Source organism: Lepisma saccharinum, chromosome 26 (genome assembly GCF_977018435.1).
Source record: "Lepisma saccharinum chromosome 26, izLepSacc3.1, whole genome shotgun sequence".
Lineage (NCBI taxonomy): Eukaryota > Metazoa > Arthropoda > Insecta > Zygentoma > Lepismatidae > Lepisma > Lepisma saccharinum.
The window spans coordinates 16,092,567-16,118,474 of record NC_139254.1 but is presented as its reverse complement, the minus strand read 5'-3'; the positions used below and the strand labels follow the sequence as shown (position 1 = coordinate 16,118,474).

At 40.0% G+C, this 25,908-nt stretch overlaps 1 protein-coding gene across 2 annotated transcripts in view; it reads left to right on the top strand.

Annotated features, from left to right (window-relative positions):
* The window catches only part of LOC145979733 (farnesyl pyrophosphate synthase-like), a 50,684-nt gene that overhangs the window by 12,701 nt on the left and 12,075 nt on the right, over positions 1-25,908 (top strand). Inside the window, exons 1-2 of one of the 2 annotated variants that reach the window (XM_083112710.1) lie at positions 14,726-14,786; positions 20,617-20,782. In XM_083112710.1, coding sequence (XP_082968836.1) covers positions 14,758-14,786; positions 20,617-20,782 — 195 coding nt within the window. In that variant the 5' untranslated portion in view covers positions 14,726-14,757. Of the gene's footprint in view, positions 1-14,725; positions 14,787-20,616; positions 20,783-25,908 lie in introns of those variants that run through there. The other variant, XM_083112709.1, reaches the window with a different exon arrangement.

The window sequence follows — 25,908 nt, the reverse complement described above, 5'->3', positions numbered from 1 at the left end:
TCCCGTGCATGTGTAACAGCTTCGTAAAAACACTCAAAGACACCATAGATGTTTTTATGCCAGATGAGAAGAAATGGACAAACACACATACCGAGATGGTTCCGGCACACAATGTTAATGCATGGAAACAGAGGAGTCGAGTGGTAAAAAATGTTCCGATTTCACGTTCTGATTAAAATGACAGCCTTACAGTGGCCACGATTTAAGGGATAGTTGCTCCCCATTCTTTATTTTCTTGCCTCAACATTATGGCCTCTTAATGTTAAGCCTTGTCTGCCAAGAGAAAGTAAACTTTCCTTGCACCGCCCTCCGCACCCCCCCCCCCCCTTTTTGGAACCGAATTGCTACCACTGGTCTTGAATATACAATTGTGAGGTTCTTACTATACTCCTTAAAAAATGGTGTTGAGCCCCCCCCCTCCCCGAAAGGAATTCCTGTGCCTGCTGGTGGACACACATAGTGATTCGGATCCCACTTTAAACTGTAGGTCCAGTCCCGATTAGCCTTACTGCGCATAAAGTTAACTTAAAACACCAAATCAATCAATCAATAAATTCACAATTTTTAAAAAATCAAACATTTAATTTAATACACTTGTAATAATAAGGATTTTTATTTTCGGCTAATCATGTTTGTCACGTACACATCTCATCGCTTTGCATAAATACCTAAATATTAATGAACTGAACATGAATGCACTGCACGTCATCTCGTTGCTTATTTTTTTTTATCGAGAAACTAACAAAAACAGCCAACACTCGGAAACCACAGACAAAATCTCCCCTTTGCAAACTCACAGATTATCTTCACATGGCCAAACTTTGCTCTGATTGGCTGTTCCACAGAATCCAGTCGAGGAGAGCCAGTAGCAATTAGAACATGTCCTATTCCTTCAAACCAGTCAAGCAATAACTGGAAATCGAGTTCCGTGTGATTCGGCCTTAATAGTAATAATAACCAGATACTTCACTCTTCATTTGCTGTTATCTTTCAAATCTTGCATTTCTCCGTTTGTTTTATCATGATTGTCCTTCACAGAATAGCTAATGCAAATAAAATTTGTTCTTGTTTTGACTAGAAATAAGGTAGGTAATGAATATATGCCGTTATTGTGCTGAATTTTACTTTTAATGTAATAATAATAATTTAATGAAATAATAAAGCAAAGTGTATAAAGGTAACCAAGAAAGTTTTGTCGGTTTTATACAAATAAAAATACATTTCGTAAGCCGAACGATCTAAATGAAGAAAAAAAAATATATTTGCGCCCTATTAAATCAATTGTTTTCAGTTTGCAAAAATTTGGATCTAAAAGATTTCTTCCTCGCTTCGCTCGTAATATGATTCATTTCTGTAATGCATTGTAAATTACCAGAGAGAGAAGTAAGACAAAGTGTATACTTCACACTGTTGCTGCTAAACAGTTTTGTCTTAAATGCGTGACCAATTGTTTTGAGGAAAATAGCTCGAACATTTCAGACAATTTATATAATTTTTTTCGCTCTGCCCACTCGATTTCCTCCCCTTCTCTGGCGCTATGCGTGACCTTGCTCCAGAGATAGTTGGGACAGGGTATAGGCGAGAGTCCGAGGACCCACTCCCAAAATATATTTCTAGATACTTGCTTTTGTGGAGGGGCGAGGGGGAAATAGAAACCTTCTCTTTATAATTCACATGATACTCTTTCACGTCAACGACAAAATAGTTAAATTTCTTATCGTTTCGCATTTACATAAACATTCTGTACGGAATTACATAATTTCACTTAAAAAATGCAGTTCTCAACATGCTCAATCACCATTGTGGCGATAAATCTCAACTACAGAAGCAAACTAGACACATGAGAGATTGATTTGGTTTATTTAACTTTGCTTTTCTGCCACTTTGATTAATCGCAAAGGTGAGTGAATGATGGTATGATATTGAGGAAGGGGAACACAAACAACACTCATGCTCACGCCGGAGTTCGAACTCGCAACCACTGGCGTTGCAGCGCACTATGCTAAGCTCTCCGTTAGACACATGTTTGCATCCACATATATATGATATATTGCTTATTTCTCTAATAAGAACATATAACTAAAATCTCATGATTATCAATTTCCCTGATTTAATATTATTTTTTTTAATCCACTAACTCACCTCTAACCAAATGTAGCAAGTTTGAGTAAAAGTAGTAATTTGCGCCTAGGCCAAAGCTACAAGTATCGCCTTATTTCGATTGTATCAGTAGCCATAGGCTTAGCGATTTGTACGAGGGCCACTATTTATATTTTGAGCCTTGGCAACACTGATTGAAGTTAGGCGCGATTTAACGTTTGCACGGAATCGTCTGGCATTATTGACCATAACGTACTTCAAATGTTTTGTCAATAGCTTGATTTGTGTTGTTTATGTTGCCTTGGAGATTGCGCAACAACAATAAAATGGAATTAACTCGTGAACATTTTCGTGCGATGATTTTTTACAATTTTCGACGTGGATTATCAAGACAAGAGTGCATCGATCAACTTACTTCCACATTTGGCGATGAAGCCCCATCCTTTGCAACTGTGAAACGCTGGTATAACGAATTTAATCGTGGCCGCCATTCGCTCACCGACGAGATTCGCGAAGGTCGTCCAAAATCAGTTGTTGTTCAAGAAAACATTGATGCTGTGCAAAACCTAATACTGCAAGATCGTCATGTGACATACTGTGAGATTGAGGCAACCATAGGCATTAGTTCCACCAGCATATATAAAATATTACATGATCATTTAGCTGTAAGAAAGGTATGTTTTCGTTGGATCCCACACAATTTGACAAAAACTCAGAAAGACGCTCGCGTCAATTGGTGCAAACAAATGCTCAATAAATACAATCGTGGTGCTTCAAAAGACGTATATAAGATTGTAACAGGTGACGAATCATGGATATATGCATATGAGCCGGAACGTAAACAGCAGTCGACTGTTATGGGTGTTTCAAGATGAACCCAATCCAACAAATGTTGTTCGCGCTCGAAGCACATCGAAACAAATGGTCGCCTGTTTTTTCGGGAAAACTGGTCACGTGGCAACTGTGCCTTTAGAGGAACGTAGAACGGTCAACTCTGAATGGTACACAACAATTTGTTTGCCAGAGGTCTTCGGTCAAATACGGAAAACAAACAAACGCCGTCGGATCATTCTTCATCAAGACAATGCCAGCTGTCACACATCTCGTCTAACAACCGACTTTATGAACAGTCAAAAAATCGAATTGATGGTTCATCCGCCGTGAGTCCTGATTTGGCACCCAATGACTTCTTCTTGTTCCCGAATGTCAAGAATAAATTGCGTGGACAACGATTTTCGTCGGCGGAAGACGCCGTTGATGCGTTCAAAAACCATATTATGGAGGTGTCTCAAGAAGATTGGAAAAACTGCTTTGACAAATGGTTCGAACGAATGCAAAAGTGTATTGACCATAAAGGAGAATACTTGGAAAAACAATAAAGCAGTTTTCAATGCCAAATTCCTGTTTTCTCCTTGTTAGGTTCAAAATATAAATAGTGACCCTCGTATCTGCTAGTAGATAATGTAATCTATGGCCGCGTCCGAATGAATCAATGAATTATTATTATTATTATTATTATTTTTGCGTGCATCGGTACATATGGCCAGTTTGCACTCTTCAACATATACGGGGAATCCCCTTATCTAAAGGCCGAATAAAACTTAACTGGATTTCCAGTAGGAAAGCTGGATTGGCTACCTAGCTGGAAATGATGACTGCCAGGATGGCTGCATGGGTTGCCCCCCCCCCCCGAGTTTTTTTTTGGAAAGAGTTAATGTAATTTGAATGGTGAAATTATAGAGGTATTTTATAACAAAAAGTATTGTTTTCCGTGGCTTACAGGCCAGGCCGTAAGTTGCCGCAACTATTATTATTTGAAAAAGGGTTACATTTAAGCTTACAGTCTATGTCTAACTATAAAAAACAGCCTTTTGTCCTACATGAATTAATGTTAAGTATACAGTTATGCAAATTATATATAGATATACAAAATATGGAAATTACAAATACATGTAATTTTTAAAAACAACATAAGTACTACTATAAGTAGTAGTAATAGTAGTAATAATAATAAAACTTCCTGCGGCCGCCCTTGGAGCCTTCTAGACTGCTTCTGATTACTAGACCATGTTATTTTGCAACTGGCTTTCTCTGCTAGATTCTGTGGAACAGCCAATCAGAGCGAGAGTTGTGCCATGTGAAGATGATCTGTGGCTTTGGCAAAGAAGAAATGTTCTTTTTTCTGTTAATTTCGAGTGTTGGTTATTTTTGTTCGCTGCCCGATGGAAAAAAAAAACCAGCGATGAGGTACATTCGTGTTCATTAATATTTAGGAATATATCCAAGCGATGAGATTTGTACACGACAGATGTGATTAGCCAATAACGAAAATCCTTCTTATTACCATTGTATTGAATGTTTGACATTTTTTTTCAACAAAATATTTTTTATGAATAAATCCTGCGAATCTCATGTATGAATATACATATCTGAGTTAATTAAAAAGCTTCTTGAGCATATCTTGATCACTATATTTTCTTTCGAGCCAATGCTTTTATTCTAATTTTAAACGGGGTCGCCGAAACGGGGGTGCCCCGCAAACTTCACTTGGGCCCCACTTGTAAGAGGCCCAATGTATAAATTTTAACATTTTGGAACAACATATTATTTATGTGATGAAAATTCCATAAATTAAAGTGAGGATTCTGCGTGAAAATATTTTAGGTCTTTATTTCCTCACATTTCTAATTCGAATTACTTCTTCTATTTATGATTATAAGACTTTTGCATGCAAAAAAGCGGGGAAATTACGCAGGATTCTCTTCTGAAATGGGCATATAATAAATGTGGAGTTTATGTAGTGTTCAGTATTTCTGTGCGAACACCCCACTTCAGTATTTCTTCTTTCGAACACACAGTGAATTTAGAAACAAACGTATGATATATGTGTAATCAAAATATAGTTCATTTATTGTCCAAATAATAAAGTTTGATGTACCCTGGTATCATGGATGTCCGCTGGATTTTTTCCAGGGAGGGGCAACGAAAGTAATTTTTCCAGGGGGGCAATGGAGGCATATTTTCCCCCACAATAGTGATGCCTCCTCAAAAAAACACTATTTCAGTCTGAAATTATCATGTTTCTTCAACGAATTTATAATAATTATCATAAATTACTGGGACTGAAATGAAATTGTGTGAAATATATGATTTTTAGATGGACATTCATTTTCCAAGGGTGGGGTGCGTCCCCCGTCCGGACGTCCATGCCTGGTATATATGTTTGTGTTTTCTGAGCTAGTTAATTGCAATTACAATTTTTGAAAGGTTTTTCTCAAACGTGTCCCTACTACGGAAAAAGCTCCCCCCTCTCCCCCCGCAAACGGAAAAAAGTCTGTATTTATGCTTTGATTAGCTTTGCCCCCGCCCCAAATATCGGAAGAAATCGGCACCTATGATTTTAAACAATAACAGCAGTATATTCTCCTACGATGTTCTTGCTCAAGTGGCTCGTCCATCTTTTTAGCTTCTCTGCTCTGCGCAATGTCTTGTGGGAACAAAATAATATCGACAAGTAGGGTAACGAAAATCGTGTGAATCGAAAACTATCAGATGAGCAATTACTACGCAACTAGTCCAAGTGGAAAATCCAGCAGGATATCTAGCTTCCTTACCTGAGAGTTAAAAGCGGTTTAAAAATTTCCTTGAGAAAGGTTAAATATGCAGATTGTAAAGGGACATGCACAAGACACATTAAAAAGTTAAGGACAAACTAAAAAACTTCCGCACAGAGTGCTGAGAACACCCGCTCTTCTCACAAAGCTTAAAATTTTTAGTTAAAACACCTTCCTCATCTCCCAACATGATGATAAATTGCTGGAAAGCTTCCGAATCGAAAGGTTTCCTAGTAGTGTAGGTCCCACTATTCCCGCCAGGTGCCAGTTCGAATGTCACTCCACCTCGCTCTGTAGCGCAGGCGCACGGTACAAAAGCGGGATAATGCTTTTCACTTATTTACTATTTAAATTGATATGATGCGTGTGATTTCTCCTTTTACAAATACAGTGTTATCGATAAAATGGCCAAGTAGCACTAAGCCCCATAACATCCAAAGCTTTTTCTTGAACGAAATGTGTAAAAGTTAATAACAAAATAGCATAACCGTCCATTTCAATATATTATTGTTGTGAAATGTAAAATGAAGAAAAACAGATTTGCGAGTCTCCCCGGTAGCGTATTGGTACTGCCGTCGCCTGGTAATCAAGGGAACCGGGTTCGATACCCAGTAGACCCACATACTGGTTCGGATCCCACTTTAAACTCTAGGTACAGTCCCAATTAGCCTGTCTGTGCATAAAAGTGGACGAAACTCAAACTCAGTAATGGTTTGGCAACAAAATTATTTATTGTTACTGTGAGTTAATACTATAGGTGTTATAAATTTCTGATATTAATAATAATAAATTTTGTATCAATGGCCTGATCTTCCCTACAGAAATGTCTGTGGACGTCCATTCGATTGAGATTAATTCAACCAGCCTTAGAGGAAAGTCTTACGTGCAGGATGTTGAAATTTATGCTGTAGCCCACGTGGTCTGAGAAATTACTTACGTCATCATGACGTGTTTATTTTCCTTGAGTTCTAAAACCATCTGCTGCTTTTAACCACTCATAACTTTGACATAAAAATTTACGAACTGCATAAGCATCTGAAGCGAAGGAAACAGTCGGATCGTGCCCCCCCCCCCCCCAATAATCTAGGAAAATGTATTATATACACACTGTAGGTAGGCACAGTGATGTAAAAAGTATTCGCACACTCGATTTTTTTTTTTTTTTACTTAAAACTGTTTTCTCGCAGCTACTTCGACCACAATGTCAAACAACAATTTAAACTTGTATGTTTACGCTAATGAAAATACATTTCGGGGGTAACAATTTATTTCTTCAAAATGGCACAGAAATGAGGCGCAAAAAGTATTCGCACACTCAGTTTATTACCATGTTAAAAATTATTTATCTGCGCGTTACTTTCTTGGCGTAGTGGTTAACTCAGCACTACGACGCCAGGGGACGGGTTCGAATCCCGTGACCGACGGCGTGACAAGCGAGCGCGACCGATCCCGGGTTAAAACTAGGGATGGCCAGATCCGGATCCTGGCGGATCCGAAATCCGAATCCGGTTGGTACCGGATCCTAAAGATCCGGATCCTAAAATTTTTCGGATCCGGATCCAGAACTTTCGGATCCGGATCCAGAATTTTCGGATCCGGATCCAAAACTTTCGGTTCCGGATCCGATACTTTCGGATCCGGATCCGTTTGCCATCCCACATGCGCTTCTTTGGAAAGTAAGAATGTGCTTATAACATATTGTTACCTGCTAATATATATATATATATATATATATATATATATATATATATATATATATACACACACACATACATACATATATATATATATATATATATATATATATATATATATATGTTCGATACCCGGTGGAGGCACATAGTGGTTCGGATCCCACTTTAAACTGTAGGTCCAGTCCCGATTAGCCTTACTGTGCATAAAGTGGACTTAAAACACCAACTCAATATATATATATATATATATATATATATATATATATATATATATTGTAGTGTGACGTCGGGTAAGGTATTGGATCGAGTCACGCCGGGATGTAGCTTAGATAAATACGATAGGATTTAAGTTTGAGTTTGTGAGTTTGTGTAGCAAATTATGTCATCCGTATATGCAGATATCTCGAAACTATCTATACCAAATAAAAGTATAGATATTATATTGTTTATGATTTGACTATTTGTTTTCAATATATATAGTGTGTGTGTGCGCGTGCGCGATTTGTAATTAATTAATACACTTACAAGGGAGGTCTAAGTCTCCCCCTCCGATTTCCATGAAACTTGGCAGGTGTATAGAGGCCCCCCTCAAATGTCAAGATGAGGAGAAACTAAAGTGGGGATCTGACCCCGAAACCACGTAAATATGGCATAGGAAGAAACAGGGGGCATAGGGCCTATCTATACACCTGTCAAATTTCATGAGAATCGGAGGGGGACACAGGGGTCAGATGATCCTCACGTCAATTTGTCCTCATTTTGACATTTGAGGCGGGTTTTGCCCCCAAAAACAGTTTTTTAGCCGACACACAAAAAAAAAACTTGTATTTCTTCCTTTGGGCCCCTCTATACACCTGCCACGTTTCATGGAAATCGGAGGGGAACACAGGGGTCAGATCCCCACTTCAATTTGTCCTCATCTTGACATTTGAGATGAGGTTGCCCCCTAGAACAAATTTTTTGCCGAAACAAACAAACACGTATTTCTTCATTTGGGCCCGTTTATACACACACCTGCCAAGTTTCATGGAAATCGGAGGGGGACACAGGGGTCAAATCCCCACTTCAATATGTCCTCATCTTGACAATTGAGTGGGTTTCGCCCTGTAAAACCGTTTTTTAGCTGAAACAAAAATTTCTTCCTTTGGGCCCGTTTATACACACACCTGCCAAGTTTCATGGAAATCGGAGGGGAACACATAAGTCAAATACCCACTTAAATTTGTCCTCATATTGACATTTGAGGGTTGCCCCCTAAAACAGTTTTTTAGCCGAAACAAAAAAAAAACACGTATTTCTTCATTTGGACCCGTTTATACACACACCTGCCAAGTATCATGGAAATCGGAGGGGGACACAGGGGTCCGATCCTCACTTCAATTTGTCCTCATCTTGAAATTTGAGGGGGTTTTGTCCCCGCTAAAATCGTGTTTTAGCTGAAACAAAAAAAAACACGTATTTCTTCCATTGGGCCCCACTATACACCTGCCAAGTTTTATGGAAATCGGAGGGACACAGGGGTCAGATCCTCACTTCAATTTGTCCTCATCTTGACATTTGAGGGCGTTTTGCCCCCTAAAACAGTTTTTTTTAGCTGAAACAAAAAAAATCACGTATTTCTTCATTTAGGCCCGTTTATACACACACCTGCCAAGTATCATGGAAATCGGAGGGGGACACAGGGGTCAGATCCTCACCTCAATTTGTCCTCATCTTGACATTTGAGGGAGTTTTGCCCCCTAAAACCGTTTTTTAGCTGAAACAAAAAAACACGTATTTCTTCCATTGGGCCTCAGTATACACCTGCCAAGTTTTATGGAAATCGGAGGGACACAGGGGTCAGATCATCACTTTAATTTGTCCTCATCTTGACATTTGAGTTTTTTTTCCTAAAACCGTTTTTTAGCTGAAAAAAAAACACGTAATTCTTCCTTTGGGCCCCACTATACTGCCAAGTTTCATGGAAATCGGAGGGGGACACTTAGATGACCTCCCTTGTTAGTCTTACACTTTGTAATTATTTAACACTGCATATATTATAATGTTTTATTTTAATTTGTAAAACTGTAACTGTAGAACAATTGTATAATATTTGTATAACATTTCTATCTTGTTATATGTGTTAAAGGTTTCATCCTGGAATGGAATGTCTCACATTTATGTGTGTTTTCATTTCCAATACATTCGAATGAATACATATTCGTTTCAATGGCAATTACAAAATCACCTCTGACATGTGTGCACGAGTGTGTTAGCCGATGCGTAGCAAAGTATTTTTGGAACAACACTTGAAAAAAATTCTTGTAGGACTAACGAAAAATTTCTTTGTAATCGAAGATCATAATATCTTTTACGGTGTGGTAATATTATAATGGGATTGAGAAACGAAACACTCGGATCCGGATCCGGAACTTTCGGATCCGGATCCAGATCCGTAACTTTTGGATCCGGATCCATTTTTTCGGATCCGGATCCGTTTGGCCATCCCTAGTTAAAACGAATTTGATGCTCAAAGTACGAGAATAGCCCCTTTTGACTTCCGGAAACGATTAATTTTTATTGACGAGACCTGAGACAACATCTTGAATAAGACGAGATTTAAAATTTGCTCCGCATTCACGACTACGGTTTTATCATTAAATCACCAGGGTAGTTGTTTAACCCTGTAGGATTCTTCTATCGGAAATCTAAATGCTATTCACGATTAAAATTACCATCTGAGCGCTAGTGTCGCTTCCAATATGGCCGCTATACGTAGGATAGATCTTTGTTTACAGTAGTAGTACGTAATAGCAGCGTGTTGTCATTGCTGGTATGGAAGAAACGTTTAAATTACGCGTTATATTTAAATATTGCGAATGCGATGTGAATTCCAGGAACTATAACGAAGGTGAAGCTGTGCTGAGAGCGAAGCATTTAATTATGATAATAAAAATAACACGGGAAACGCACACGAAACTCATTTATTTATACGCACTGGTTTTTCAAAGCGGCGCTGTTTCATCTGCACTGCACCTCGGTTGTAACTGCCTAACTGGGGCTCTCAGAAATGATTTGAAAATAAAGCAATTCACCTGTATTGCAAAGCTTGGGAGGAAATGAATTAAAACGTGCTATTGCAGTTTTTCCCCAAAGAGGCAAGCTGGTTTAATAACAACACCGGATAATGATAATAATAATAACAAAAACAACAATTTCATTGAGGCTATTTTCAGTCTTCACTGAAAATTAACATACTGAATGAAACAGCAACGTTAGCATGTCAATTATGTTTTTCTGACTTACCTTTATGATTATGGACATTAATTAATTCTCAAACTATTTTCATCTTTGCACTTAATCGACTTGCACCTGTTCCAAATTACATACAAAATACATTGTTTTCGAAAAAAAATGTTATATTCACAAAGAACAATTTAAAACTTACTTTCATGGCAATAAAATCATCTTTCCGAAAGATTATTTCGGAAAATAGAGTGAACAGACTCGTACATTCTTCGTAATTTCCTTGCCGCATTTCAGTTATGCCAGTCTTGTCAATCAGTTCTGTATTCCCTGATTTATTTAAACATTTCATTTTGTTGATTCCACGGGGTGGAAAACACATGTAAGCTTTTCACTTGTCCTGAACCACAAAACGATTTAGAGCAAAAAACTGAACAGTATACGCTACTTTTTCGCATGTTCCCCATGCTTTGAATGGCTTCAACACGGCGAAGCGCAGGGAGGTGTCCTACGTGGAGTGGTTCCTGAAAATCTCACCAGATAGCATATCGGATAATTTTAATCGCGAATTGTCGGAAGAGAGAACAACAGACTTGATTTTGATTTTGAAGAAACTGGCAGTTTATCTTGTATCCATGCTGCCAGGCATCAGTGAAAAGCGAAACCAATATACGTAGAAATCCTTGGATGTTAGTGCATATTCCACACAAAACACTCGCAACACGTGCAGAATGTGTGTGAGAGAGGGGGGAGAATCGGAGGCGAACCGGCAGGTGGGAAAAAGAGGAATAACACTGCAGAGAGAGAGAGAGAGAGAGAGAGAGAGAGAGAGAGAGAGAGAGAGCAAGGAGCAATATACAGGAAGAGACACACTCAGACAGTGAGTGAGTGAGTGAGTGAGAGAGAGAGAGAGAGAGAGAGAGAGAGAGAGAGAGAGAGAGAAGGAAGGAAAAGAGAAGGAGGAATGGGAACAAACAGACAGGACGAGAAGAAACAGATGGTAAGAGAGAGAAGGGAAAGGGAAGCCTAAGATAGATAGAATTGGTCACGCATCGAAGTATTTTCTTCCCAAACCCATCGCTGATTCCAATCTCTCTCTCTACCGTTATACTCCTAAAATAAGGCAAGGGAAAAGCAGATTTTCATGAGAAGATGAAAGGGAAATTCCGCTACAAGAGAAACTCGTGGGAAGTGGAATGGCCTGTTAAATCTGCTGTGCCCTTATTGATTACTCATTTCGTTCAAATACATCAAATGCCGTTACACGATGGAGACTGTATTTCCGGTGGATGGTATCCCCTAGCTACCAAAATTTTCCCAAAGCACCCCTTCCCCCTCAGCTATGTCATTTTCACCATGTTAAACCATGGGAGCTTCCCCCCAGCTAGCCCCACCAAAGCTCAACCAAACATACTGACAGATAGTAATTTGCACTTCAAGCGCTCAAGCGCTCTTACAGTCACGGATTTACAGAGGTTTCAATGTGGAGTGATCGCTTCAGGATGTTACTGTAACTTCTAAAAAAAACTAGAGAGTGTACTATGTACCCTTGTACAGTGGGATCCATGAGTATTACCGTGCAAATTGTCCATGACTATTTTCATTAGTTTTTCTCTTACATCCTGTGTGTTTTTAAGCTATGGATTTTTATGTATGCTGGTGCTGAAGTTGTCAACAGCTTGTTTTGAGTTTTCCTTTAATTCTTGAAGCTCTCATTGGGTTAAATAAAGTGCACGAACATGGTGATGGACAATTTGCACGGTAATACTCATGGATCCCACTGTACACCCCTGTTCCTGCGCCACTAGATACTCGTACCATAGAAAAATAATTAACTACAAAGTTCTTCCACCAGTGATTTATCCTCACTGACATACCACCAAATTTCCTCAACACCCCCTAAGATTTTTCACAAAGGCCCAATTTATGGCCATTTTTGCTATAATTTTACCTTTACAGCCTCCTAAACTGTATGTTCTAAAATGTGAGAGTATATAATGTACCCTCGTACCATAGAAAAATAATTAACTACACACCCCAAATTTTCTCAACACACCCTTAGAATTGCAAAGGTCATTTTGCTCTAATTTTACCTGTGCAGCCCCCCCTAAACACGAACTTATACTCCCTCCCCAGGTAGAAAATTCTGGATAACGACATCCCTCCTACGACTTACACATTCGAGGCTTACACCACAGGTTCCAGTCCAGAGCCTCAGACACGGTGGTGGATGAGTAAATGGATTTTAATAATCTTTCTTGCCACCCGCTTTCGTGTTATCTTTCAAACCTTTGTGGCATTGTAGACTGGGAAGGTGAGCGTGTTTTGTCCATGGCTGAAGATGGTTACGGAGATAGCATTTATACAATACAATACAATGCTAAAAATCGTTAACGTAGATAATAATAATAATAATAAAGGTTTACCCAGCTTTTTCGCGATTGTCACGATATATCTTGCTTTGCATGACAGGGCTCAAGGTTATAACCCTTTAAACTTTCTCGCCGTCACAGACTTGAATGAAATAGAAATCAGTTAAACAGCGTACGCTTTTAGAAGAAACATGAGTTCAGCCAATACGCAGCCAGTGCTGTCGCGCTGCTGCCAAACCAACTGCTAGCGGAAAGGAAACGCAGAGATTTCGCCGTGTCCAATATTCAGCTTTTTATATACGTATAATGCATGCACGTGATATTTGAGTACAATGAAATATATAGTAAAGAATTCTACACAGGATTATATCATATCACTGCAGCATATAAGAGAAACTCGTACCTGAAAGAAGTTTGAAGGTATTTATTGTAGAGGAACTGCAAGGTCATCATCATCGCTCTCGTTTTTGTTTTCTGACATGTTTCCCAGGAGATTTGAATAGGGGGTCACCGATTTCTGTGGTAGATACGTTACCCTGTTTTATAATACGCAACACAGTATGCACACACACACCACACGCTTGAGCCGTAAGTTCTCGACTCGGAGAAAACACTGTTTCAGCACGCACTTCTTCCGACGCAAATTCCTTGAAGCAAGAATACACTTTAAAACTAAGATTTCTGTCTTGTGAACGTAATATTTTATCCTTGGTGCCTGTACTACTTGTAATAGGTTTCGAGAGCGAAATTATTAATTTGATTTGCTTTATTTTATTTAACTTTTCTGTCACTTTTGGCTAATTGCGAAGATGGGAATGAGTGATGATATGATAAAATTGATGGATGGACTGGACATTCACAAAATCCATGTCCAGGCCGGGATTTGAACCCGGGATCCCTGGCGTCGTAGCGCGATACGCTAACACTCTACCATGGGGGCCGGCGCGAAATTATTAAGTAACACTCGCGGAACACACACTATTGCATAACTATCGAACATAAGGGCAACGACGCCAGGGGTCCCGGGTTCTAATCCCGGCCCGGGCATAGGTGTTTGTAAGTGTCCCTTCATCAATTTCATCATATCATCATCCATCCTCATCTTTGCGGTTAGCCAAAGGTAGCAGAAAAGCGAAGTAAAATAAACCAACATTTAATCCATCAATAAGGGCCATATTGAATCGTCTCACAACTGTTCTTCGTGGCGTACGAGTACAATTGTCTTACACTGCCCTTGTTACGAAAACGCTGAACTGAAAGTGACTCAGACTCGCAATGTTCGTAAATGCCCACGACAATGAAGGGCCATTGTTCATATTCAGCCGAATTTAACACAAGACACTAAGACAAAACGCAGTAGTGTTAACAAGGTGGCAAATAAAAAAAACAGACGGAACACTGAAGGAAAACGAAGGGTCATTGTGTGTGTGTAGAGACGCGCTGTTTCCCTCGTTTCTTCGAGAAACGATATCTCGGGCTGTAGGCGACGGAAATGCATGGGACTTGGACAGTCAGGTTCATATGTCGTGTCCCATGCAATGATGAACCTTCAAGTGGCGAGTTTTATAAAGAACTTCTTGCGCGCAAACCTAACTGTACAACGTTGCACTCCTGCTATTGGCTGGTCGCCAAGGACACGCTCTCCGTAACTCCGCCCGATATCGCTTCGTATAAGAGTTAGGTGTGGGCTGCTGCTGCTTTTTGTCGCTGTTGCCTGACACTGATTTCATAGTGAAAACCAAGTCCGCGGTGATGGAAGAGCTTTTGGGCCAAAAAAGAGGGTAAGTTTGTAACGCAGTGCAGTTTTGTCCATCATTTTTTGTGCTGTTAAGTAGAGCGGAGAAATGTTTGGTTTCGCACCTATTGTCGCAAAAGCACTCTTTTTTGTATATTGTAGGACTTTCACGTTACAGTATCTTTTCTTCGTCTCTAGGTGGGGAAAAAACGTTTTTGTCCACAATAGAAAACTCATATGGATCGTATCGAGACAAGATGAAAATTAACAGTCTCTGTCTTTTCTCGGTTTGTAAATACCTGCCTCGTTCTCGCCTAGATTAAAAGCATCAGTCTCGTTCACTGGCGTACGCAGGATTTTTCGGGAGGGGCTGCAATTGTAAAGGTGGATAGTGCATAGTTGCTTTCTATAAAAAAAAAAATAAAAAGAAAATAAGGAGCGCAGCATACACAGTACGCCCGAAAAAAGTCCTGCGGACGCTCTTGGCTGCAACCTTCGAAATACGGATTTTTATCCGGAATGATTGCGGAACCAGGGATGGATGATATCGGAAATTTTATATCATGATATATCGTCAAGAAAATACATCACAGGCGATACGATGCGATATTTTTTTCCGTATCGTGATATCTGCGATATATCTTCTCCACGATATATATCGCCAAATATCGTGACGATATATACCCAGTTGTGCCATAAGTTGTGATACACATACCAGGGAGTAGAAATAAAACACAGTACACGTAGGTAAAGTAAAGTAAAGTGCTCCCCTGTGCTATGCACCACGCCATGAAGGCGTATAGGGGTGGGGGTTAGGGCCCCACACTTTCTTGATCACGGCCGAATGTGGGGGTAATGTGATCAGCACCACGCTTCTGTGACACAATTGGAAGATCAAGGAGCTTGATTGTGCCTCTCAGATGTACAGTAATACAACATTCACTCGAAATGGCCACCTTTTGCCTTGACACAAGCCCAAGTCTGTCTGGCCATTCATCCATTGCGGCACGGGCCACCTCCATCGGAATTTCAACGGCTGCTTTGGTCAAGGTCCGTTTCAGACTTTCCAAATTAGGGTGACCCTTTTGACAGACCTTGCCTTCCAACACAGACCAGAGTTTGTAGTCCAGTGGGTTCAAATCGGGACTTCTCGAGGGCCAATCATCAGCTGCTATGAAGTGGGGCACATTGTTCCTGAGCCACCGCTGGGTGGTCTTCTCTTTGTGTGCTGGGGCCGAGTCTTGTTGAAACGTCCAATCCTCTCCATGGAACAAGGTTTCGTTGAGGGGCTTCACCACTGGCTCTAAGATGGTACCTTGATACACATTTCCAGTGGTTTAAACCTCTTTCTCGCAAAAGTGCAGCTGTGTGATGCCTTCACAATTAATGCCCCACCACACCATGATGGATGCAGGATGATGAGAACGCTGCACACATTTATTCTTCTGCTTAGCTTCTTAAGCACTTCGAGCATACACACGATCATTCTGGCGGTTATAGGATTCCTCTACGTCAAAAATTTTCTCCTCCGTAAAAAGAATCCTCTGTGGCCGTTTCGACCATCCAAGAGTGCCTTTGCTTTCAGTTGTCGCTTACACTTTAGGTCTGCTGTGAGGAAATGCCCAGTTGTTCGTCGATAACCTTTGAGTCTAAGGTCTTCGTTAATGATGCGTCACATTGTTCTTGTCGCAACATTAATTTGCTTTGCAAGGAGAGACTTCTTGCGACAGGGATTCCCGTCGAATTCGCTCCCTGGCGGCTTTGACGAGAGCTGGTGTTCGGACTGACAGCAGACGACCACTTCTAACACGGTCAGCAATTCCGATGGTCTCATCAAACCTTTTAATCGTGCGATAAAAAAATAATCTGTTAATGCCCGGATGTTTTAGGTCCTTGAAAATCTCAGTGGGCATCTTCTTTGCCTTGTACAGTCACGGACACTGTCGGCTTGTAATGAATACATTGACTTTCAATGGAATCGTTACAAGCCGGCAGTGTCCGTGACTGTACAAGGCAACCACTGCTGCATGCTTCTGTTTGATGTCCATTTGACACTTTCGTAGCTCTTACTGACTACACCAAGATTGAACAGGCAACACCTATGTTTCGACTGATATTTTACCATCTTGCCACTAGATCGTGCTGGGTTTGCAGTGCCAGTAGACAGGCGATCACTTTGTATCAGAACTTATGGTACGACTGGGTATAAAGGGGGGAACCCCTGAAAAATGCCCTCTCCTCCACGTGCATACATTCGGAGGTATGCACTATTGTCCTGGTGCCTTAAATTATACCGGAACGTCAGTTACGCGAAATATTTATCGGATTCCCCAGTTTATCCTTGTTCCTTATTCTTTATTTGTAATTTCCATTTTCTTTTTACATGATGGTAAAAAGGACCAATGATTATTCGGAGATCAGAATAATCATTGGTTTACATTAATTAGTTGTAAAAATGCCGGCTTTTTTGAATGGATGTTTTTTCCCGATAAAAAGCCGGATTTTTGGCTTTTTACCAATTATAGCTAACCTATTTCACTTGAAGTTACTGTTATGAGTTTACAGGTTTGTAGTGACATATTTTACAACTAACTAAAACAAATTGACATGATGTAGCAGCCAAGAGATATATATTGGCTAATCCCAGGAGACACATATTGCATAATGGTTCAAGTGGCTTACCGAGGGGGAGGGGGCTTGCAGGCCAACCACCTCTATTTTTAGATTTTTCAATTGCTTGAAAATAAAATTACATTGTTTACTAGGGTGTTCCGAATATATTTATTTATTACTTTTGTTCATAAAAACAAATGTAAAGTAATTAGGAGGCAAAATGCACTTGGTGCGCATATCAGGCACCATCTTTGAATGTGTCTCATTCAACACACTCATGCCAGTGACAGTGTACAATTGGTTGGTAATGATGGTAATTATTGTAATTAATATATTTAATAAACAACCGCACTTCTGCAAACTAAAAAGGATTAATAAAAAATATTATGGATTTTGTGAGTTTTAGTGAATGATAAAATATGAGACACTCATGCAATAATTGGTTATTATTTTTTATTTATGATAGTAATTTTTGTATTATAATTAATAAATAACAGCACATATATAATCAGGAAAGGAAGCAGTGATTCAATAATAAAATGTTTTCTTGAATTTTAGAGATAAAAAAAAAGTGTGGACCTATGAGCTGCCCCTTGGTATGTAAGTTTCTTGTATGGCATGGGTAAACTAGGGTGAAAACTAAACATGTAGTCCTGATGAGCACATCAGACCATGAAATGGACTTAAAACAAGCTTTTACATGTTTTATCGCAATATAAATGTTTGTCATAAAATATGAAACAAATGTTAATATCAAAATATTCGATGTTTCAATACAATTAAAAATCTTTACTGTTCACAACACTACACAGAAGCTTACATATTACGTGAATTTGTGTATATATCCTGTTTAACAGAGCATTGAGATGGAAGCGACATGTGGCTCTTGGAAACCAACCCTTAGAAGTACATGCAACCTTTCGAACCGAAGCAACATAAGCTGCAAGTGTCGCTTGTCACTTGGCCTGTACCTTTTTCTCAGGGAACTTTCAGACCGAAGCAACAAGTGACATGTTTCACTTGGAAGCAGACCCTCAGTAATCCATTCAACCTTTTGAACTGAAGCACGACAACAAGCTAAACATGTCACTTGCATGTTGCTCGGACTATACTGTTTTCTCAGTGGTGTGAATCGTGCCGCTTTGGTCTGTTATTCTTGCATGCACGGTGAATGTTTTGCTTCATACTGAAGGAGACTGTGTTGCTTGTCATCTGTGACTTCAGTCTGAAAGCTCCTTCATTGGCACGCATCATGTTTGTGCATGCGTGGTGGATGTTTGCTTAGACTGAAGGGACCCTTGTCACTTCAATGTGACCCCCCCCCCCCCCCCCCCGGTCATGTGTTGCTTCGTTCTGAATATTCTCTATACTTAACAAGATTGTTAGCTACTTCATTAGAGATTAAGATCTAATTTAGCCTGTAAATCACAAGAGAACAAATTGCAAGTAGGGGACACCAGGGTGAGTTGAGCATGTTTTTATGTTTAAATTTCTGCAGTTCTTAAAACTTACTATATACTATTGATGAAATGCTACGAGCAATACCTGTAGTTTCCTTGACCACTGTGATTTTTTATTACACCATGATGCTAAAACTTGTTGAATTTTGAGTTTTGAATTTGAATTTAAAATTTTGGGAGCGTCAGCACTTAGGCTATTTTGCTCCCGTCACATTATACGGGGGCCAGCCCCTTATCATTACAAATAACAACTCTAACGTTGTGTAACTAAAAATCTTAAAATATTCTGACTTTTTTTAAAAGCTGAGGCTGTAAAGGGGCACTCAGCACACATAAGAACTTGTAAAGTTATTGTTTGTTTTTTCGAAATGTGTCAGTATTGTCAATTCACCCCGTATATGGAGTGAGTTGACTATAAGTGCGGGGTGAGTTGACAATATGTGTAATTCTACCTCATATATGGTTTGGAATATTGTATTTCAAACAATATACTGTCTTAAAAATTACAGATTACAAAAATGTTTTCAAATGAACAGTATAACATGAGACATAAATGTTCCAAATTTTAAAAAAAAAGTTTACAAGAGTGTTTACTGAATTTTTTACCCAGTGTTTATTCTTATTGTTATGTCACGAATATAAATGCAATATACTGTCCTATAATCCTAATGTAATATATATCATTACAATATCAAATGCAGGAGAAGATGGTTAAATAGACATTTTTTGGAAGTAATGTTACAAGTAACAGTTACTTTTTCAACTGTAACTAGCTACCTTTAAAATGAGTAACTGTAATTGTAAGTCAGTTACTTTATGAACCAAGTTACTGGTAACTGCAACTGGTACTTTTTAAAATAAACTGTTGAACACTGGAAATAGAGAAACGACAAATAAGAAACATTGACGTAACCTTCCCTTTATACTTATACCACTCCCCCCTGCCCCTTATCAGGGGCACCGACCTGTCAAAATTTTGGGGGGGGGGTCTGATCACTGATATAAATTAATGAATGACACACTCTCTCCCTTTTTAAGTTTTGGCCTCAGTGTTCGGAATCTCATAAAAGCCCATGAATTCGTTAAAAATATCAAAATTTTCATTCACAGTTCGAATGCAGAATATTAATTGTCGATGGATGGATATGTCACAAGTTTCGTCAACCATAATAGCAAAATATTCCCGACTTTTAATATCTGCTACCACGGAGCGCAAAACAGACCTCCCTAATATATCAATGATCTCATTCTGAATGTCATGTAAGAGCCGTTTGTAGCCCGAACGTCCCATACACTACCCTAGTTCATGCACATCGTCTTTTGAAACTCTTTTTAGTAAAAATTTTAACAATACTCATAATTACATACTTATATAGTAATAAGTCATGTGTTTTGCTGTCTCTGGTCATAGCCTCCCCCCCCCCCCCCAAGTTGATGGTTTAGCAGTCTCAGCCCCCAAAGTTGATGGTCTAGATCAAATGTTTATTTGAAGTTAAGTTCATGTGGCACAAGTCAGAGTAAACTTTACAAGAGAAGCAAAATAATACATTAGATCCTCTTAAGCAAAATTATTTGGGGGCTCTGCCCCACATCGTTAACATTGGGGGGGGGGGGGGGCTCGAGCCCCAAGCCCCATGGAGTCGGCGCCTATGCCCCGCATCCTGGCACAACATTTACAATAATAAACTTTCAAGGAGCAACAACTGTTATTTGCATTGTTTTGTAATTGCCTATTATGTGTTTACCGATTATGTAAATCGAAGTTTGTATGTTCACTCACATGTGTTTTTTGTTTGTTTTCAGGACGTTGTCCACGTTGAACACTTCTGTTCCTCTTGCTGCTACTACAACAGTAGTAAGCAAGGATGAAAGGAGAGAGTTTATGTCTGTGTTTCCTGACATTGTTCGTGACCTGACAGATGCAGGGAGGCATCTGGACATTCCAGATGTCACAAAATGGTTTGCTAAGGTAAGCTCAAAGTTTCAGTCCATGCAGTAATTGTTGCGATCAATCGAGCTTAGTTAAAAATATATATATATATATATTATTTATTATCTTAATATGATTACAATTAAGCCATACAAATACTTAATTTAAAACCATATTACTACAAATAATTTGAACAATATGTTGGGGGTAGAGCATAAAATTTTATTTTTGTCAAATAGAAATGAATTTTTTACTATCTTATACATTCATATCAGAATTGAAGAAATTTAATTATTACTGGTTGGTATTTTGTGAACATAGATATTGTGTCATTTGGTAATTTTATACCTTGAATGTTCAAAAATATAGAACTACCCTAACTTTTATTTCTATTGTAGTTATGTAACAAGAAAATATATATATATACAAGGTGTACAACTTTGCTTCCGCCATTTTTCCCCAAAAATATGATGCTGGAATGAAAAATATTGCTTACCCAGGCATTATTCAAAGTATTGTCCATCGCTGGCCACTACTTTTTCCCATCTTTCGGGCAGCGTACGAATGCTGTGTCTAAAAAATTGTTCATCTTTGGAGGCGATCCACGAATCGATCCACTTTTTGACTTCTTCATAAGATCGGAAGTGTTGGTCAGCCAGTTCATGAGCCATTGATCTAAACAGGTGATAATCAGAGGGAGCGATGTCTGGAGAATAAGGCGGGTGGGGTAGGACGTCCCATCTTAATGTTTCCAAGTACGTTTTCACCACTTTGGCAACGTGGGGTCGTGCGTTGTCATGCTGAATCATACCCATGGCTTTCAGACGTTTTGAAATGGCTTGCTGTGTCACTCCCAATGATCGTGCCAATTCTTCTTGAGTTTTGACGCGAGTCTTCACTCAGCAATGTCTCCAATTCTGCATCTTCGAAAACTTTCTGTCTTCCACCACTATGCCGGTCTTCGACGTTAAAGTCACCATTCTTGAAGCGTTGAAACCACTCACGACAGGTTCTCTCACTTATAGTGTCCTCACCATACGTAGTGGAGAGCATTCGATGAGCCTCAGCTGCAGTTTTCTTCATATTGAAACAAAAAAGTAGAACCTCCCGCAAATGGCGAGAATTTGGCTCGTACACTGACATTTTCAATCGCGAACAACTTCACGATGCACACACCACTCGACTAATGTTTGAATGGGGTTATCTTGACAGAGGTCCAAGCTAACTGCGTGACGTCTGCGATCTGCTTCTTTCGACCGCTACTTCCTGTTGTTGCCACCTGTCGGAAAACGGCGGAAGCAAAGTTGTACACCTTGTATATATATTTGTATCAGGGTTGCAGTTAGTGGTGTGCAATGTGCCATCTTACAGGGCCTCATGCCAGTGCTCAAAGTGAAGGGGAAGGAATGCAAGGGAATGCTATCCACCCAGGAAATTCTTATAAAGCCTCCCTGCTAGGATAGGCATCTCTGCACATGTTGATCCATATAAGCATCTCCCCACCTGTCCCCAAACTCGAGAAAGCATCTCCTTTACTAGGAATTTCCACTTTGAGCACTGCTTCGCACTATCGATACATGCCAGGAAAAGCAAATCTGATTCAGAATTCTATAAGGCTAAAAGATAAAGATATATTGAAAAAGTCAGAAATGGAAATATTTTTACTGCCTTTAAACTGGCATTTTGGAATTCAGCTCCCTAAGGTCTGTAAAGGCTACTTTTGTTTTTGAAAACCAAAATCAATTATGGAGCAGTGTAATTTGTTATAATTTCAGGAGGAGCCCAGGTCTGGTGAGCTTATGCTTGTCAGTGCCAGTAATTACCATATTAACCTGTAACTGTCATGGTGTGGCCTGGGACCCACTACCTAGAACAACACTTTCGTTCTCTGATGCAATAACATGTACTTCCCTCTCCTTTTCGGTAGCTTCATATTTTGCAATATCACGTAACCTGCCGGCGCCACTTCGCTAGCTGCATTTTACTTTCAGAGCAATAGACACCTGTGGGTCCCACGGAAAAACGCGATGCCGTTTATGTAAGTCTTTTGGCAAGGTACCTTGTTCGAGAATCTGAGTTGATGATTCTTTTTTTAGTGAAAATATTCTTGTAATGAAAAATAAACTTGAATAAGTTGCAAGCGGAAGAGATTTATCAGATCTGGAGTCAGAACATAAAAGTGATAAGGAAGTACTTATCTCCACTATCATTATGATCAATTAGCTTTTCCCTCTCATTTTGATGTTGTGCAGAATTTTTTTGTGTGAAATTTTTTATGTAATTTTGTTTTCATTGGTTAACTACATGTATGTTCTGTGATAATTGAACAATTAAATGACTATTTGTATCTACAGTCCCCTGAAAATGTATGTACAGAGCCGTTTATGAAAAACGAACAGATTTTTGTAGCGTTAGATAAATTGAGTAATAAAAACCTCAATAACGGAAATAGTGGACAAAAATTTATCATAATTCCATAAAGAAGGTCCAAAATACATGATAATTTGTGAAAACATTCGCTACTGTTTCGATAACTTATGGAAATAGTGAATTCACGCCATTTGCGTTACAATCTGGCACCATGCCAGTTACAGGTTAAAGTCCTCATACTTTTTGTAACTGTAACAGGCACTTCCTCATTTCTACGTAACTATCCAATTTCATGACCTTTTTGTTTATCCCTCTATGGACAGTACCAAGGATGGGTCGGTCACCTGCTAGCCCATCCTGTCAAAATGTAATAGCCAAGTTTCATGATAGAAATATTGGGTTGGCAACTAAGTTCCCGCCGTTTTTTAAGGAAGGTGTTAAAGGTTAGTTTTCAATAAACAGATACAGATGGGGGACAAAATAATACGAACACCTGTGAAAAAGTATGCCACATTTCACACAGGCAGTACAGCAGCACCATCTGGCACTGAAGTCTGCCACCTAGTGGCTGTGAAGGGGAATGTATTAGTTTGCCAACAGCAGTCATTGGTGGTGCATTCGTCTATCATACGCTCTCAAGAGACACTGCAATGTCAGACCTGACAGAGTTCCAAAGAGGCATGATTGTTGGAGCACGTTCAGCTGGAGCCACAGTGACTGAAACCTCAAAGCTTGTTGGGTGTGCAAGGAGCACAGTATCAGCCGTTATGACAGCATACACAACACAAGGTAAGATGGCGTCTTCAAAGCACAACAGTGGACGAAAGACAAAGCTTGCTGCTCGGGATAGGAGGGTGTTGAAGCGCATAGTGGCCCGAAAGCACAAGCAATCGTTATCAGAGATAACATCTGAAATGAACAGGCATCTCCAGGACCCCATTTCAACCAAAACTGTCAAAAGGGAACTCCATGCTGCAAACATTCATGGCCGAGTGGCAATTCGTAAGCCATTGGTGACATCACGTAATGCTGTCAAGCGACGCCAATGGTGCAGAGCTCACAGAAGTTGGTCCCCACAGCAGTGGCAACAAGTCATCTGGTCTGATGAATCAACATTCACGTTATTTCAGACCACGGGGTGCATTAATGTGTGGAGAACGCCTCGAGATGCATTTCATCCTGACTGCCTCTTGCCGACTGTGAAGCATGGAGGTGAGTCCATTATGGTATGGGGCGCGATATCTTGGCATGGTGTGGGACCACTTGTTTTTCTGCATGGGAAGATCAATGCCAGTCACTATCGGAGCATTCTGGGGGATCATCTCCATCCTTTTGTCCAGACTTTATTTCCTGGGGACCGACCACTTTTTCAAGACGACAACGCTCCTATCCACACTGCTGGGTCTGTCCAAACATGGTTTGAACAACATGACGATGAAGTAGGACATCTTGAATGGCCCCCACAGTCTCCTGACCTGAACATTATAGAACATTTGTGGGGATATTTGGAGTCCAAACTTCGTGCTCGAAGTCCGCCTCCAGCCACACTTTCGGAATTGGAGACTGCTCTGGAGGAAGAATAGCTCCATATTCCCTTCAACATTGTGCATGACCTCTATGCGTCCATCCCACGTCGCATACAAAGTGTACTTCAGTCACAGGGTGGTCCAAACCCCTATTAATAAAGATTTTCTCTACATTCACAGGTGTTCGTATTATTTTGTCCCCCATCTGTACAAGTAGTTAATCAATAATGTATTCTCCTGTGTTGTTTACAACATTTTGCCAACGTTCAACAAGGTTTTCAATACCTCGTCGGTAGAAATCACGTGGTTTAGACTCGAAAAAGTCATCCAACCAAGCTCTCAATTCTGCATCAGTATTGAACGAAACTCCCCGCATAGCATTTGAAAGAGATCGAAAAAGGGGAAAATCCGTTGGTGCCAAATCGGGAGAGTATGGTGGGTGTGGCAGCACTTCCCAACCATGAGCTTGAATGGCATCCTTGGTCATATTGGCGATATGAGGGCGGGCGTTGTCGTGCAGCAAAAGAACACCATGCTGCCGATTCGGTCTTTTCTCTTGAATAGCCGTGTTGAGTCGTTCCATTTGTTGCACATAGAGTTCCGCGTTGATCGTTTGGTTCCTTTCAAGCAATTCGAAATGGAGAATCCCTTCCCAGTCCCACCATACCCATAACATCGTTTTACGCGGATGAAGTTCCTGTTTTGCGCATGGGGTCGCTTGTTTCCCGGGGCTCAGCCATTCCTTACGCCGCTTCATATTCATGTAAAGGCACCACTTTTCATCGCCAGTAACGATTCGGTGAAGAAATCGTTCCTTGTGTCCATGGGTTGCACGGTGCCGAGCAAGCAAACCAGCGGAGATTGTGGCTCGTAGATTTTTGTTGGTGACACTTAAAGTGTGAGGCACCCATGCTCCACACTTCTGAACCTTTCCCATCGAGTGAAGATGCTTCTCTACAGTAGTGTGGAAGCAACCCATTTTCTCTGCCAGTTCCCTTGTTGTTTGACGCGGATTTTCATGCAACAGGTGGTTCAATCGCTCTTCATCGAACTCAACTGGACGGCCAGAACGAGATGCGTCTTTGAGGTCAAAATTTCCTTTTTTGAACTTCGCATACCAATCACGGGCGGTTCTTTCAGCTATAGCACTCACTCCATACACAGCACAAATGTTGTGAGCAGCTTCTGCGGCCTTAGAACCTTGATTAAAGGCAAAAAGGAGGAGGTGTCGAAAATTCTCATTCTTCTCAACTTGACATTCCATTTTAA